Consider the following 16,798-nt stretch of genomic DNA (forward strand, 5'->3'; position numbering starts at 1 on the left):
ATATAAATGTAAATAATAATAATAACAACAATAATAAGAATAAGTACCTTTAAGGTGCTTTGCCTTAGGAACCCTAGAGATGTAAAATTTCTGGAAATTTTGAAGCCATGGAAAAAAACCCGTTTTTTCCGTTTCCCCCCGGAAAAAAATGAAAATTTTCGGAAAAATTGAAATAATGCAATATTAGCACTTCTTACAGATGGAAAGTCAATTTGTTACTTTAGTAACAAAATGTAATTATGTCTAAGTTGGTTTGGCATAAAATTATTATATTTGGTATATTAAAAGTACAGTGTTTCAAACGATTATTACAAATTTAATTTACTTTTTTTGGTAACAAATGGAGCTACAAGCTCCTGAACTGTTAGCAACATCTGAACTGTAAAGGAACCTCTTTGGTTCTGCCAGTTTATGAGGGGCAGGAAAAAATCAATTTAAAACAACAGAAGAAACCACCAACATTAGTAACAAAGAAAATTATTTATGTTTCCACTAGTCCTCCAGTGTCAAGACATAAAGCACCCATTCCCATAAAAAGAACTGAGAAAAAAGGGGGAACCAAGATTCAATGAATATGCATGAAATTTAAGCAGACTCATTTTCTGACCTATAGTTTCAGTCTCTGCTTCAATGGCAGTGCCCCCTAGAGGCAGAAATGCATCTTGCTCCTGCATTTGGGAGTTGTAGTCTCAGTTTGCAACCTAGGACTTGTATGTCCTTGGTGCACAGATATTGTAATAATCTGATACTGTACAGTTTTTAGAAAGTGTTTGGAAAAGTAAATATCTGAACACCTTGTCTTAAACATTTTATTCATCATGCTAAAATAAAACATTCCATAATCCATTTTTTCTTCATTTTTTCCAATTTTTTTTGGAAAAAACCCAAAAGAGGCTTAGGAAAAAAATGTTTCCCCCTCTAATTTTCCCGTTTTTTTCCTGGGCCTTCCCATCTCTAGAACTGCCTTCTACAAAGACAGCAGCACTCCAGAGTTTTAGGCAGAGATGGATCTTTCCCAGCCCTACTGAAGTTGCCAGGGATTGAATCTGGGGCCTTTGGCATGCCAAGCAGGTACTCTGCTACAGATCTATGGCTGCTCCCTCGCTGCTTGGCTTGGAACAGGTAGAATCCACATGGGAAAGTTCTGTCAAAATTAGAAAGAAGTCCTTGCTGCCCTTTGTGGAGAGAGCTGGTTGTGATGCCAATCAAGAGATCTGTGTAGCATGAACCCATACAGAAGAAGTGGAATCCCTACCCCTGTGGTATGAGAAACAAGTCTCACTGCATGTGGTTCATCACTCAAAAGACTTACTTGCTTTTGTGTTGAGGCTCCGATATGCACCTGGCAGAACTTAACTGCCTGTTCTAGGGCTGCATCTTCATCCACCTGCAGAAAGCAATTCATACAATTCACAAAAGCAGGCCCAGAAAGGCCCCTTTACCCCAAAAGCAATAGCTTCTCACTGATACTTGCAAAGTTCACTACGTCAGTTATGTTTTTGATATATAGTGGTTATTTTAAAATTTATTTTTATTGTATTTTTGTGTTTTTAATCTGGAAGCCACCTTGGGGGCAAAAGCTGGCCTGGGAATTATCTAATTTAAATAAATTGTCCTTTGGGCTGGCCAATCAGTTGCAGAATTTAAGGGACAAAATTTAGGCAAACATAAATCAGCAATGGGGAAATTTTCTCGGGCTGTCTGTGGGACCATGCTGGCCCTGCCCATACTTGACCACTCAGTGAGAATACACAGGTGAGGGCAAGAAGCGGCCGTTGCCTCAGTCCCTTGTCTCTTTCAAGGACAATCCCTTCTGGGGACTGTTCCGCAGCCACAAAGAACTCAGGAGTTTCCCCTCCACATGCCCAGCAACATCCATTAACACCCCTCCTTTATTGCTGTTGAGGCAACAATCCATAAGTGATCTTTTCACGTTTGATCTAACCTTGCAGGAAGAACATACTCTGACACTATTGCTTACTTGCTTAATTAGCATATACGTTTCAGACATGATCTTCTCGATCTTGCCCAGGTCATAAGTCATGACCTTCTGACCCTGTTGCCACACACGGTATGCATCCAGAAGCAGTGTCTTCCCTGACTCTGCATCATTTATCAGCTTTCTCTTCCTGTTTGGTCTCTGGCTAACTTCCTCTGTTGGAGCTGCCTGGACTCTGACTTTCACTGTGTCCAGCTGCTGGTGCTTAGAGCTGATGCTGAGATCCTCCAGAGAAAGTTCTGCAGTCCGGCTCTCAGGGAGTTTGTCTTTGGAGATCCTGCCAGGCAGACCTTGGGCAGACCCCAGTTTGCCAGGGTCACTGGAATACTCATCCAAATCCATGGGCTCAGTAGAGCCCAGCTGAGGGCCCTCTGTTGCTTCTTGGTTAGGCACCGGCTCCAGTGGCTTCACCACTGTGTCCATCACACTGGGAGGCTGCCCTTGGGTCACTTCTTTGACGGCATTCTCAGCACCACCATAGGCTGCCACAGCCCCGTCAGACAACGTTGTCCTTTTGGGGAGGGATTCCTGTCCTTCCTCAGCACTAGCTTTGTTAGACACATCGGTAGTCATTCTCGCCCCCAAAAGGCTGCAGCACTTGGAGTCTTGTTCTTCAGATACCTTTAAAGCAAGCACACAATTGGTCTGCTTGAATTAGGATGGAATCCCCATGTGAACCCAATAGAAGTACAGGTAATCTTACTTCTGTGAGCTCATTCAACATGTCCTCCAGCACCAGAACCGTGAGAATGAAGGCACGCTGGGCAAGAACCTGGCGATCTGCATCCCGCAAGTATTTCCTGCAGGACAGGACAGGACAGAAAAGAAAGGAACATAGCTACAGAACCCACCAACAATTTGAAACTCAACAAAAAACAGTACTTACTATTACAAATCTTACTGGATTTTCTTCTCCAAAAATAACCTTGATGCATCTGGCTTTTGAAGCCAACCAGTAGCCCTTAGTTCATTACACAAACTACACAGCTGTCACAGGTGGACACACTGACTTTAGCAATGCTTTTGACAAAGTACTACATAACATTCTGATCAGCAAACTAGTTAAAAGTGGGTTAGATGGAACAACTATTAGGGGGATCCATAATTAATAGAAATATAGCTTCCAAATTGTGTGAGGTACTGGTTCCCCTCTATTCGGCCCTGGTTAGGCCTCATATTGAGTACTGTGTCCAGTTCTGGGCACCACACTTTAAGAAGGATGCAGTCAAACTGGAGGAGGTTCAGAGGAGGGCAATGAGGATGATCAGGGGTCTGGAAACAAAGCCCTATGAGGAGAGACTGAAAGAACTGGGCATGTTTAGCCTGGAAAAGAGAATGCTGAGGGGAGACATGATAGCACTCTTCAAATACTTGAAAGGTTGTCACGCAGAGGAGGGCCAGGATCTCTTGTCGATCATCCCAGAGTGCAGGACATGGAATAATGGGCTCAAGTTGCAGGAAGCCAGATTCCGGCTGGACATCAGGAAAAGCTTCCTGAGTATGAGAGCAGTACAGCAATGGAACCAATGACCTAGGCAGGTCATGGGTTCTCCCACACTGGAGGCCTTCAAGAGGCAGCTAAATACCTGTCAGGTATTCTTTAAGGTGGATTCCTGCATTGAGCAGGGGGTTGGACTCAATGGCCTTATAGGCCCCTTCCAGATGATTCAATTCCTCTCTCTTTGCAGAGCCAAGAAGCAAGCAAACACGATTGCTCTGTGTTAAGAAAAACACTGGAACACGTGCATTCAATCAGCCTTGTCTGCTCAGTTTGGGACAAGTCAACATTTCAAAGAGTAGCTAAACCTGGTCAAAGTTTGCCAGACCTGCAGGAAACAACAGAACAGCAACACCACTGAAGCAAATATGTCTCTCCCGCCCCCCATTCCTTGGCTTGTCCCCAAGGTTAATTACAACCATTCACTGCTCTGTTTAAGTGACAGCAAACTCCCAATAACAAGTCCCTTTGGCAATTTTATCCAGAAGCAGCAGCTTCAACCTTAGTCATAAACCATTTCACGCTGGCTTGGTACATCCTGAAAAGCAAAGCATTTTTTCTTCACTAGCACCACACAGTTATGTAATCTTTGGTAATAACTGCAAGAGCCACAACAGGGCAGCCTTTGCTTTCTTTAGGAGGCACGAAACAAACTGGGAACAGCCTCTAGACCTCAGGATGCCATTTCCAAAGACATGCCCCTGTGCAGCCCCATTCTGAGAAGTCAGCCAAATTCCCAGAATCTTTCAGTCTGTTCGACTCTTTAAGGCTCTACCTCCTGCACCGCTCATTCTTAGGAGGAATTAACAGGAGGATGAAACAGAGACATGGGTTCCTTTCCATAGAATCACAGAATAGTAGAGTTGGAAGGGGCCTAAAAGGCCATCAAGTCCAAACAAGAACTTCTGTTGGTTGTTAACGTCTTTATAAAAGTCTTATAGACTTTTAAAGGGAAAAAAAAGAGCCAGTGTGGTATTGTGGTTAGTGTTGGAGAGGAACTCAGGAGTGCCAGGTTCTAGTCCCTACTCAACCATGAAGCTCACTGAAGTTGGGCCAGACACTGACGCTTGGTCTAACCCACCTCACAGGGTTCTTGTGAGGATAAAAATGGAGCGCAGTATCATGTAAGTCACTTTGGGTTCCTTGGCGTCATGCTTCCTTTTTAAGCTGATGCTAAGAACATCTTGTTTGCATTGTCCAAAGTCCCCTCTGTTTGGATCCATCATTGTCGGGGCCTCTGGAAGCATTCTGCACATAGACTCTCATTCTAATTGAAACTTTGGATTGCTAAGGACTTGCCATGAGAAGCACTGTGAGGCTTTTCACAGATCTGAATGTTTGTTTGCTGTGGATTGTGTGTCTTCGTTTGTCGTCAGTTCAGTGTACTGGCAGATTTGGGTTTGATCTACGACTTTTGGACTTTCCTCTGCCTGGACTCATGAGGCGTGGAGTTGCCAGTGCAAAAGCAGTGGCAAGGAACTCCTTGCATCTGTGGGTTTACCCTTCCCTTGATCTTGTTTAGGCCAATGAAAGGTTCAAAGAACGTATATAAATAAAATTGATTGCCTGAGGATCATGCCAGGCATCATTCCCCTTCCTTGTCCATGTCTGGAACCCGTGTACGGATTGACCCGTTCCTTGTGTTCGGAACTGTGGAGATGGCAACAGGGAAACCATGTTGATGAGGACCTCAGTCATGGTAGTAGTGATTACCTTTTGACTGTTCTGGAATTTCTTGGAGCCTATGGCTACTGACCATCAGCTAGATGATTTCTGAAGTGTGTAACCATTAAGCTTTTGGCCATGGGATTTCCTGCAATAAAGAAGTCTCACTGATTTGGGTGTCCTGTGTCAGTTTGCCAGAATGTGTGCTTGCCTGAGGGACTGGGAAACCTGACACTTGGAAGGGAAAGAGCAGGATTTAAATGTAGTAGTAGTAGTAGTAGCAGCAGCAGCAGCAGCAATAACAATAATAATGATGATAATATCTCAACTTCAGCAATCTGTTGTTTGTGTGAACATTACAAAAGTAGGGCCTCTCTTCCTCTTGCCAGTTTGCACATGACTTCACTGAATGCAACCCCCTTGGGAGAAACATGATATACTCCTGGAAACACATGGGAACAAAGCCAGGCACTGCCTCCTCAATAACCTCCAAGACTGTTTGCTTGCAGCTATGTGGATTCTGCCTTTGTTTTTCTCATGGCTTCTTACAGACTCCAGAGTGCCCGTCCTTACTATCATTTTCCTAATCTTTCCAACAGCCAACTTAACCAAGGGACAAGCCTTGACTCTTCATCCAGAGGCGTTTCCCTGTGAACATGAAATGTCAGCTGGTGGCTTTCTATTTAAAGAGGAAAGGCACATGTAGAAGCAGAGATGGAAGGTGTGTTAACAGCCCCTCAGGGGAATCTTGCAGACCATCAATTCAAGCCAGCCCCAAGTTGAAACCAAAACCCCAGGCTCTCACTTTCCCTGGTCGGGGGTCCTCTGCAGCATAGATGAGACTTTCAGCAGGGTGTTGTAATCCTTGAGCTGCGACAACACGTTCAGCAGAAGGACAATGGAGCGGTTCATGTGAGAGGCAAAGCTACCGGGACGGTCAATTTCATCCACGGGGATGCGCCAGATTCCCTGCACAGAAACCAGGAGGGAAAAACCACTTTCAGTGGAAACAAGTACTAGAGCAGCAACAGCTTTGGACAAGGTCTCTTTCCCATCCACAATATCAATTCATGAAATACAACTGGAATTAATTTACTCGGAATTTCTGCGCTGAAGCGAAGTCCCCTCTTCAGCCACAAAGCACACTCGGTTGCCGAACCCCACAATCTCAAGTTTAACTCTGATCAAGCACAGGACATGGTTTCTAGACTGTGAAAAAAGTGACAGAGTCTGAGGTAGTGAGGTTATGGAGTCCCACAGAGCTCTATTTTATCCCCATACTGTTTCACATCTATAAGAACCTGCTGGGAGAGTTGTGGACTGAGGTGTCACCAATATGTAGATGATGCCGAATTCTACTTCATCTTTTCATCTAGTCCATGTGAGGTAGTGGCTGTTCTGAGTCAATGCCTGGGCAGAGTAGTGAACTGGTTTACCAACTGCAACCCTTGACATAGCCTTCCTACAATCTCCTATTTTTATTTATATACATTTTTTATTTCACAAAAATATATACTGCTTTCCAACAAAATTTTCTAAGCAATGAACAGAATCCATACTAAAATATAATAAAATACAACAATAAAAGAACCACTGCTGAGCAATAAAACTATAACTGTAACTGGCTGGCTAAAACTAAACTAAAACAGTAGCTCTTTATACAGGGAGTGCCTGCATAAAGAGATGGTCTTAACACAGGTCTAAAGGTCCAAACTGTAGATGACTGTCTGATGACAATGGGGAGCACAGAACAGAGGGCGAGTCCTGCAGCACAGAATGCTCGATTACCAGTGCGCTCCTAAGGTGAGCCTCAGGAGCCTGTGCATGATCAAAGAGGCTGGGCAAGGACATAAGAGAGGAGGCAATGCCTAAAGTAACCAGGTCTCAAGTTCTTCAGGGCTTTGTATTTAACAACACAACTTTAAACTTGGCCCAATAGTTTATTGGCAACCAGTGTAGTACTTTTAGCAGAAGCGTAATATGCTGTTGAGACCAAGCCCAGGGGTAGCTCCTCCCCAACACAGTGCATTACAATAGTCCAGTATTGAGGTCACCAATGCCTGAAGCAGGGTGCTCAAGCTATCATAGTCCAGGAATGGCTGTTGCTGGCATCCCAGCCGAAGCTCTACACTCTGCTGACCACCCAGTTGGATTACTACAATATATGTGGGGCTACCTTTGTAAACGGTCTGGGAACGTCTGACTGCTGGTCCAAAAATAGAGCAGCAAGGCTGTTAATTGCAAATGGATGATATTAGCAGTTGTGATTTGACTGGCTTCAAGCTTATTTTGGGGCCCAATTCAAAGGGCTGGTCCTGGTCCTTAAAGCTCTAAACAACTTGGGCTAAAGTCACCTGAAGGAGGGTCTTGCTTTATTGGACTAGCTGGGAAGACTAAATGCAAATACCAAATGTTAACGATAAATAATTAAGACTTTAAAATGTAAATAACTAAAAAGTAATAATTGCATTAAAGAGAAGATACATAAAGATATAAGCACGTTCACAATGTATTCTGGATAACTGGCATAAAAATTGTGGTTAAGATGACCTGGATGAATCCCAAGAGGAAATGCTGAGACAAAAGCCCTATCATTTGAGCCAAAGAGTTATTTGACTAATGAACAGGTGTGAGATGGTATTATTCCAGGTCAAAAGCTTAAAGTTTTTTCTTATCAATTAATGAGCAAAAGATATTGTGTAAGGTACGCACAACAAAAACCTTGATATACAGATGGTTAGAAACAATTATAGACTTAGTTTTAATTGGTAAATTTAAAGTAAGGAGTTATCTTCTCAAAGGTATAATTCAGAATTGATTGTATCTAGCCTGAAAAGTGTACATCTAAGCTTTTTGTGTACGTTGTATTTCTTAAAGGAATGTTTAATAACAACAAATAATTAAGACTGTTAGCCCTAATTTATGGGTTAATAAATAATACTAGCTACGAAGTAATTTTTACACAAAATTATTTCAGAATGCAGGGCCTCCATCACTCCTGTGTACCTGACAGCTGCATAGCCTTATTTAGTATTGAACCGGGAATTTGGTACTTGGAATGAGCTCTTCTTTTTAAGCTGTTAGGACCAGACGTCTAAGAACAAGAACTCTTTAGAAAATTCTATTTCCTGTTAAGTTATTAAGATCAAAAGAAGTTAGCAAAGCTGTTCATCAGTAAAAATATTTTGAAGTCATTTTATGGAATTTACATTTTGATGTGATCATACAAGTATATGTCAAATAAAAAAATAGATTTAAAAGATTTTTTCTTTATTAGTTCTTACTAGTACAAATCCAAAATTGAATCCACCTAAAACTATTTTATTATTATTATTATTATTATTATTATTATTATTATTATTATTATTATTTATTTATATAGCACCATCAATGTACATGGTGCTGTACAGAGTAAAACAGTAAATAGCAAGGCCCTGCCGCATAGGCTTACATTCTAATAAAATCATAATAAAACAGTAAGGAGGGGGAGAGAATGCAAACAGGCACAGAGTAGAGTAAACAGGCACTGGGTAGGGTAAAACTAACAGTATAAAGTCAGAACAAAATCAAGTTTTAAAAGCTTTAGGAAAAAGAAAAGTTTTTAGCTGAGCTTTAAAAGCTGCGGTTGAACTTGTAGTTCTCAAATGTTCTGGAAGAGCGTTCCAGGCATAAGGGGCAGCAGAAGAAAATGGACGAAGCCGAGCAAGGGAAGTAGAGACCCTTGGGCAGGCGAGAAACATGGCATCAGAAACATGGCGAAGAGCACGAGCGGGGCAATAGTGTGAGAGGAGAGATAGGAAGGAGCTTTTTGGTATCTGTATTGTCTGAAGTGTATTGTTTAGGTATCGGTAGTTAACAGGTAGCCAAAGACTTCCTAAATACCGGCACTTTGTTTGAAAACACTTAACAAATGCCAGATCTGTAACACCTGCTCCCCCACCAAGTGAGTTGAACCAGGTGGCCTTTTCAGTGGTGACATTCCCGGTTATGGAATGAGCTCCCTAGAGAGGCTCACATGGCACCAACCTGGTGAAGGCTTTTTATTCTCCCAGGCTTTTTAGTCCTTTGGTTTTAAGAATGTGCTTGTGGGTTTTTTGTTTTCTGTCTCCTGAACTTCAATTGTTGGTTTTACTTTGGTTTCATTGTATAGCTTAGCTATTTAAATAGGTTTTAGATTTTATGTTGGTTTTTTATATGTATTTTATTTAAAATTTAAATAATAAAATATAACACAATAACACATCATATAAAAGTTTAAAACTACAGTATAAAATGAAAACCAAATATAACATAGCAGCACTGTGAAGATTTAAATACAAGAACAGATTCAAACAAACAAACTCAGGTCCTCTGGGAAGAATCTACTTCAGCTAGTTACAAACTAGATTAACAACTGTTACCCAGAGGACCTTCTCTTCTGATGTTCCCAGACTGTGGAATGGCCTGTGGAATGTCAACTTGACGGTCTTTTAGAATTTAAAAAAGGAATAAAGACTGATCTATTCCGGCAGGCCTATCCAGTGAAATTTTAGAATCTTTTAAAGATGTTTTAATGTTTTAAAGGTGTTTTAATCATGAATGGTATGTTTTTAATCAGTTTTTAATGTGTATTTTATATCATTTTTTAGTCTGTTTGTTTTATACTCTGAATGGTTTTAGTTTTTGTGAACTGCCCAGGGAGCTTCGGCTGTTGGGCAGTATAAAAATGCAATAAATAATAAAATAATAATAAACTGAAAGACTAAACTGCTGTGACACCCCAGCTGTGGAAAGAGCTCCCCAAAGAGGTTCAGCTGGCGCCTACACTGTATGCCTTCCGTCGCCAGCTGAAGACCTTTTTTATTTTCTCAGTATTTTAATACCTATTAACTTAAATTTAAACTTTGCTGTTTTAATTCCATATTTTAACCTATATCAATTTTTGCTGTGTTGTTTTATCCTGGTTGTGCTTTTTATACTGTACTTTGTGTTTGTGTTTTTAGATTGTTGGTTGTTTTTATGCTCTTCATGATTTTAATTTTTGTGGCTATTGGGTGGTATAAAAATGTAATAAATAAATAAAATAAAATAAACTATCTGGGAAAATAAGGCCTTCACCTGGCTCAGAAAAGACCACCAAGAGAGGCACCAGCTGAGCTTCTCTGGGGAGCCCATTCCACAACTGGGGTGCAACACCAGGACAGGGCCCTCTTCTTAGTATACTTTTAATTTTTATTTTGTGAACCACCTAGACAGCTTTGGCTAATGGATGATATAGAAATGCAGTAAATAAATAAATTAAAATAAAGAAAATAATATTTTAATAAAATTATTGGAATTATTAAAAACACCCATTTGTTGACCAGGTCTTTGCTGTCACCCAGGTGCCCAAATCCGAGACATATCAGAAAGACTGACAAGGCTTGTTGGACCTGCTGATCACAGACCTTTTTTACTCATTCACGTGGGCACAAATGATACTTGCAAGGCATGAGCTCCAACGTATCAAGAGTGTCTTTGGGGAGGAAGGTGAAGGATCTTGCAGCCCAGGTGGGTTTCTCATCAATATTTCCCGTCGAAGGCAAAAGTCCACCAAGAGAAAAGAATTTTTTTCAAGTGAACTCCTGGCTGCAACACTGATGCAAGCAGCAGAAGTTTGGGTTTTTCAACAGGGATACAATCTCCAGGGATTTTATTTTATTTCATTTAAAGTGATACAAAAAAGAGGAATGAATCTCCAGGGATGAGGGGCTGCTTTGCAGAGATGGAATTCATCTCACTAAGGAGGGAAAGTACATCTTTGGAAGACAGCCAGCTAACTGGACAGGAGGGCTTTAAACTAGAATGCAAGGGGGTGGGAGCTATGAAATGGCAAGTAATGGATTAAATACAGCAGGAAAGAGAAGTGTATTGGAAATTACTAGTTTAACAAAGAAACAAAGAAAAGACAGGCATAAAGGGAAAAGGAGATTGAACACAGGGAGACTAACCCATTATCTTAAATGTTTCTACACCAATGCACTAAGTATGGGAAACAAGCAAGATGAGCTCAATGTCATAAGCCACCAAGGCAAGTGTGACACAATAGAAATTTCAGAAACATGCTGAGATGAATCCCACCAATGGAACATTAGGCTTGATGGGTACACCTTGTTTCAGAGAAATAGGCAACACAAGAGAGGTGCTAAAGTTGGGCTTGGATGGCAACACAGTATGGTGGGTCCACAACTGCTTGGTTAACTGCACCCAGAAAGTCAGCATTAATGGCTCTACATCGAGTCAAAGAGCAGTAACCAGCGGAGTACCGCAGGGCTCTTAGGGCCAGTATTATTCAACATTTTTATTAATGACATGGCTGATGAGATTGATGGGCTTCTTATCAAATTTGTGGATGACACAAAACTGGGAGGTCTTAAACCATCTGCCCCTGGTGATTTCCCTGCTTTAAGCTGATCTATAACCTCCTCTATTTCACTTTGCGATATATTATTATCCATTATTTCCTTATGCTTTTTTTCTAATCCTTTCTTCAAAAATTTATCCACATATTCCTCCGTCCTCTTCATTTGGGTATCTCTTTTCTTGTATAACTCTTCAAAAAAATCCTGAAAATTTTTTATTTTATCCTTCATCAAATGACAATCATTACCCTGCTTATTTTTTACTAACCCTATCCCATTTTTGGCTTTTTCTTTCTGTGTGAGTTTGGCAAGCATCTTCGAATTCCTGTTACTATTTTGAAAATATTCCAGAGTTTTACAAAAACTTTAATAGTGCCAAAGTTGCTGAAATTATATAATGCAATAATGGAGGGGGAGAGGATCCCAGAATCATGGGAGCATTCTATAATAATTTTAATTCCGAAACCAGATAAGGATCTGACTCTCCCCGATTCATATAGACCAATTTCACTAATTGATTAATTAATTCACCAAGATGCAAAAATTTTTTCAGGCATTTTGGCTAAAAGGCTAAATAAATGTATAGCTAAATATGTAGGGGAAGATCAATGTGGTTTTATAGCAGGTAGACAGATGCACACATTAATAGGTAGAGTTTTGAGTGTAATACAGGGGATAAAAAAAATCAAGGATTAAGGCGGGTATTTTAGCGTTAGATATTTTTAAGGCTTTTGATTGTGTGAGCTGGCAAACTTTAAAGTTGCTTATAAATAAAATGGGATTTGGTACTAAATTTAGAACAATAATAGAACAGTTATACTCTAAAAGCACAGCCGTAGTGGTAGTAAATGATGGAATAACGGACAAGATACGACTAGCTAGAGGGACAAGACAAGGATGCCCACTCTCGCCAGTCCTGTTTGTATTGGTGATGGAATTGTTGGCAAACGCAATAAGAGAGGATGGAGAGATAGAGGGGATAGGCAGTAGTAATAAAATAAAACTGAACATGTTTGCAGATGATACATTGATGACTATTAGAGATCCTTTAGGTAAAATGGAAAGAATTAAACAGCAGTTGAATGATTTTGAGGAAGTTACGGGGTTAAGGATAAACTGGGCAAAATCGGATTTGATGTTATTCAACTATACTAAAAAGGAAGAAAGGGAGTGGGAAGGGAAGGCTTCAGTTTTGAAAAGCAAAGAAAAAATTAAATATTTGGGTGTTAAGATTACAAAAAATTTAGAAGATTTGGGAAGTGAGAATTTAAATGGATTGAAAAAAGAAATAGAGGAAGAGTTAAAGAAGTATAAGAAACTGAATCTTTCCTGGTTTGGAAGAATAGCTTTAATAAAGATGAAAATTTTACCTAAGATTAACTTTTTCTTTAGAATGTTACCAATAAGAATTTCAGAGATAGAATTAAAAAGATGGCAGAATCTTATAAATAATTACTGCAATGAAGGGAAGAGATCAAGGATTAATAAAAGTAAATGGTATTTAAGCCAAAAGAGAGGCGGACTGGGTCTCCCAAACCTTGAGTACTACTATCTAGCTAATAGGTTAAGACATGTTGTTGAAGCAATTATAGGGGTAGGGGACTTGAAATGGATGGAGGAAAATACGCTGGGGAATATTGAGTTGAAATTGCAAAATGTGTTTTTTAAGCAAAAAGGGAAGGGTAAATGGCTTAATGATTTAGATAACCAATTTCTGAAGTTCCATTGGGAACTTTGGAATAATTATAAAAAGGAATTGTTTTCAAGTAATTCCCCCTTAACACCGGTGATAATGTTAAAGAAATTTCCTGAAAATTTAAAGAAGAGGTTAAGCAAAGTTTTAAAATAAATAAATAAAATGAAATTAGGAGAGTGGTTAAGGGGGATGAATACAAGAGAGAGGTTGGAAGAAGTTTTGAGAGATTTGGAATTAACGTGGTTAAATTATTTTCAATTAGAACAATGGACTAAAAATTGGGTAAGAGAAAATGGAGAATGTAAAGAGAGGACGAAATCTGAGGAATTAATTGAACAAAAAGAAATAGATAAGGGACAAAATATAGGGATAAAGGGGTTAGTGAGTCAAATATATAATATATTAGTTGAGAAAGGAGGGCTGGATAGTGCTGGGAAAATGGTTTGGGAGACTGATTTGAAGATACAAATAGGACAACAGAGGTGGGATGGACTATGGAGACAGAGAGTGTTGAGAAATATGTCAGTAAGAATAAAGGAGAATTACTATAAACTTGTATGGAGGTGGTATTTAACTCCGGTTAGATTAAATAAGATTAATAAACAGCTTTCAGCAGATTGTTGGAGGGGTTGTGGAGAAAAGGGAACGTATTTACATATGTGGTGGGATTGTATACATGTGCAAAAGTTATGGAAGATGGTGTTTTATGAGATTGAACAGATTGTGGGATTTAAAGTAGAAGTTACACCAAGGATTGCATTACTCTCACTGCATGATGATCTTAAATGTAATAAAGAAATGAAAGAATTGATAACGAACCTGCTGACAGCTGCGAGGTTGATAGTAACTAGGAATTGGAAAATTACAGGAGATTATTGTATTGAAAAATGGTATAAAGAAGTGTGGGACATTGCTATAAATGATAAATTGACATGTAATATAAAAATGAAAAGAGGCATAGTAAAAACAAATGATTTTGAAGAGGCATAGTAAAAACGAATGATTTTGAGAGTATATGGAAAAAGTTCCTGGAGATTGTATTTTCTAAAGGAAGGGGGGATCCACCAACAGATGAAACTATGAGTTTTTGGAAACAAGAATGAGATCCCGAGGTGGGGGGAGCACTGTTATGTTTATTATATTATGTTTAATAGGTTAACATCGAATATATGATAGTAAGGTATTATAATGTCTTGTATTAAGTGATTTTGATTTGTGTTTGTTGTTTCAATAATAAAAATATTTTAAAACAAACAAACAAACAAACAAACAAAAAACACTGGGCGGTCTGCCCAACAGCCATGATGAGAGAATGAGACTGCAATCTGATTTGGACAGGTTGGAAGACTGGGCTGAGAGAAACAAGATATCCTTAACAGGGAGAAATGTAAAGTATTACTCTTAGGGAGGAAAAGTGTAGGGAACACATACAACATGGGGGACTCATGGCTTGGAAGCACTACAGTGGAGAAAGATTTGGGTGCGCTCACTGACAGCAATCTGAACATGAGTCACCAGTGTGAGAGAGCCACTAGAAGGGCGAACATAGTTCTGGGCTGCACTAGAAGAAGCATTGTATCAAAGACACATATGTAAAGTCCTTATTCCTCTCTATTTGGCACTAGAGAGACCACACCTGGAGTATTGTGTATGATTCTGAGCACCACATTTCCAGAAGGACATCAGCAGGTTAGAACAAGTTCAGATGAGGGTTAGAACAGGTTCAGATACAGGGACTTGAGGACATGCCCTATGAAGACAGGCTGAAGGAACTGGGGATGTTCAGTCTGGAGAAAAGAAGACTGAGGGGAGACGTATTAGCAGTGTTCAAGTACATAAAGGGAAGATGGTCAAGAAAAACTATTTTCCGTGACCACAGAAATTAGGACCAAAAATAATGGGTATGTTACAACTACCTACAGTTGTGTGAAAAAGAAAGTACACCCCTTTGGAATTGTATGATTTTACATATCAGGACATAATAACAATCATCTGTTCCTTAGCAGGTCTAAAAATTAGGTAAATACAACCTCAGATGAACAACAACACATGACATATTACACCGTGTCATGATTTATTTAACAGAAATAAAGCCAAAATGGAGAAGCCATGTGTGAAAAAGTAAGTACACCCTTACTGCTTCCATAGGAATTAAGATGCTAAGTAGCAGACAGATACTGCTAATCAAATGCCCATGATTAATTGATCATCAGCAAGTATGACCACGTCTATAAAAGCCAAAGTTTTTTCAGTTTGCTGGTCTGGAGCATTCAGGTGTGTGTTAACACAATGCAAAGGAGGAAAGACATCAGCAATGATCTTAGAGAAGCAATTGCTGCTGCCCATCAATCTGGGAAGGGTTATAAGGCTGTTTCCAAACAATTTAAAGTCCATCATTCTACAGTGAGAAAGATGATTCAAAAGTGGAAAACATTCAAGACTGTTGCCAATCTTCCCAGGAGTGGACGTCCCAGCAAAATCACCCCAAGGTCAGACTGTGCAATGCTCAGAGAAATTGCAAAAAGCCCAAGAGTTACATCTCAGACTCTACAGGCCTCAGTGAGCATGTTAAAAAAGTTCATGACAGTACAATTAGAAAAAGACAGAACAAGTATGGTTTGTTTGGAAGGGTTGCCAGGAGAAAGCCTCTTCGCTCTAAAAAGAACGTGGCAGCACAGCTTAGGTTTGCAAAGTTGCATCTGAACAAACCACAAGACTTCTGGAATGATGTCCTTTGGACAGATGAGACCAAAGTGGAGATGTTTGGCCATAATGCACAGAGCCACGTTTGGAAAAAACCAAACCCAGCATATCAGCACAAACACCTCATACCAACTGTCAAGCACAGTGGTGGAGGGGTGATGATTTGGGCTTGTTTTGCAGCCACAGGACCTGGGAACCTTGCAGTCATTGAGTCGACCATGAACTCCTCTGTATACCAAAGTATTCTAGAGTCAAATGTGAGGCCACTGCAACACTGATGCAAGCAGCAGAAGTTTGGGTTTTTCAACAGGGATACAATCTCCAGGGATTTTATTTTATTTCATTTAAAGTGATACAAAAAAAAAAAAAAAAAGGAATGAATCTCCAGGGATGAGGGGCTGCTTCCTGAGTATGAGAGCAGTAGAACAATGGAACCAATGACCTAGGCAGGTCATGGGCTCTCCCACACTGGAGGCCTCCAAGAGGCAGCTGGACAGCCACCTGCCAGGTATTCCTTAAGGTGGATTCCTGCACTGAGCAGGGGGTTGGACTCAATGGCCTTATAGGCCCCTTCCAACTCCACTACTCTATGATTCAATTCCTCTCTCTTTGCAGAGCAAAATATTTCTTTTAATTCAGTTCAAGGATTGGCAAGCAATGGCTTTGTGCTTCTGCTGTTATTTAACTATTATTATTTAACTGGAAGCCGCAAGTGTATTTCCTTCAATAAATAGCAACCTTGGAAGATAAAAGCAATCCAGTGAATTTATGTCCTTGGTACTAACAACTGCAAAGTTCTGTGTAGCATCTCTTCCGACAGACTGCCAGGTTCTGAGGTGCTTTTACCTTATTTTTAC

The 16,798-nt window shown here is 40.0% G+C and overlaps 1 protein-coding gene across 3 annotated transcripts in view; it reads right to left on the minus strand.

Annotated features, from left to right (window-relative positions):
• The window catches only part of CABIN1 (calcineurin binding protein 1), a 190,071-nt gene that overhangs the window by 25,854 nt on the left and 147,419 nt on the right, over window positions 1-16,798 (minus strand). For all 3 annotated transcript variants that reach the window (XM_063143985.1, XM_063143984.1, XM_063143986.1), the window contains 4 exons: window positions 5,968-6,131; window positions 2,703-2,799; window positions 1,982-2,620; window positions 1,313-1,387 (listed from right to left, as the gene is read on the minus strand). In XM_063143985.1, coding sequence (XP_063000055.1) covers window positions 1,313-1,387; window positions 1,982-2,620; window positions 2,703-2,799; window positions 5,968-6,131 — 975 coding nt within the window. The remainder of the gene's footprint in view (window positions 1-1,312; window positions 1,388-1,981; window positions 2,621-2,702; window positions 2,800-5,967; window positions 6,132-16,798) is intronic.

This window comes from Elgaria multicarinata, chromosome 18 (genome assembly GCF_023053635.1).
Source record: "Elgaria multicarinata webbii isolate HBS135686 ecotype San Diego chromosome 18, rElgMul1.1.pri, whole genome shotgun sequence".
Lineage (NCBI taxonomy): Eukaryota > Metazoa > Chordata > Lepidosauria > Squamata > Anguidae > Elgaria > Elgaria multicarinata.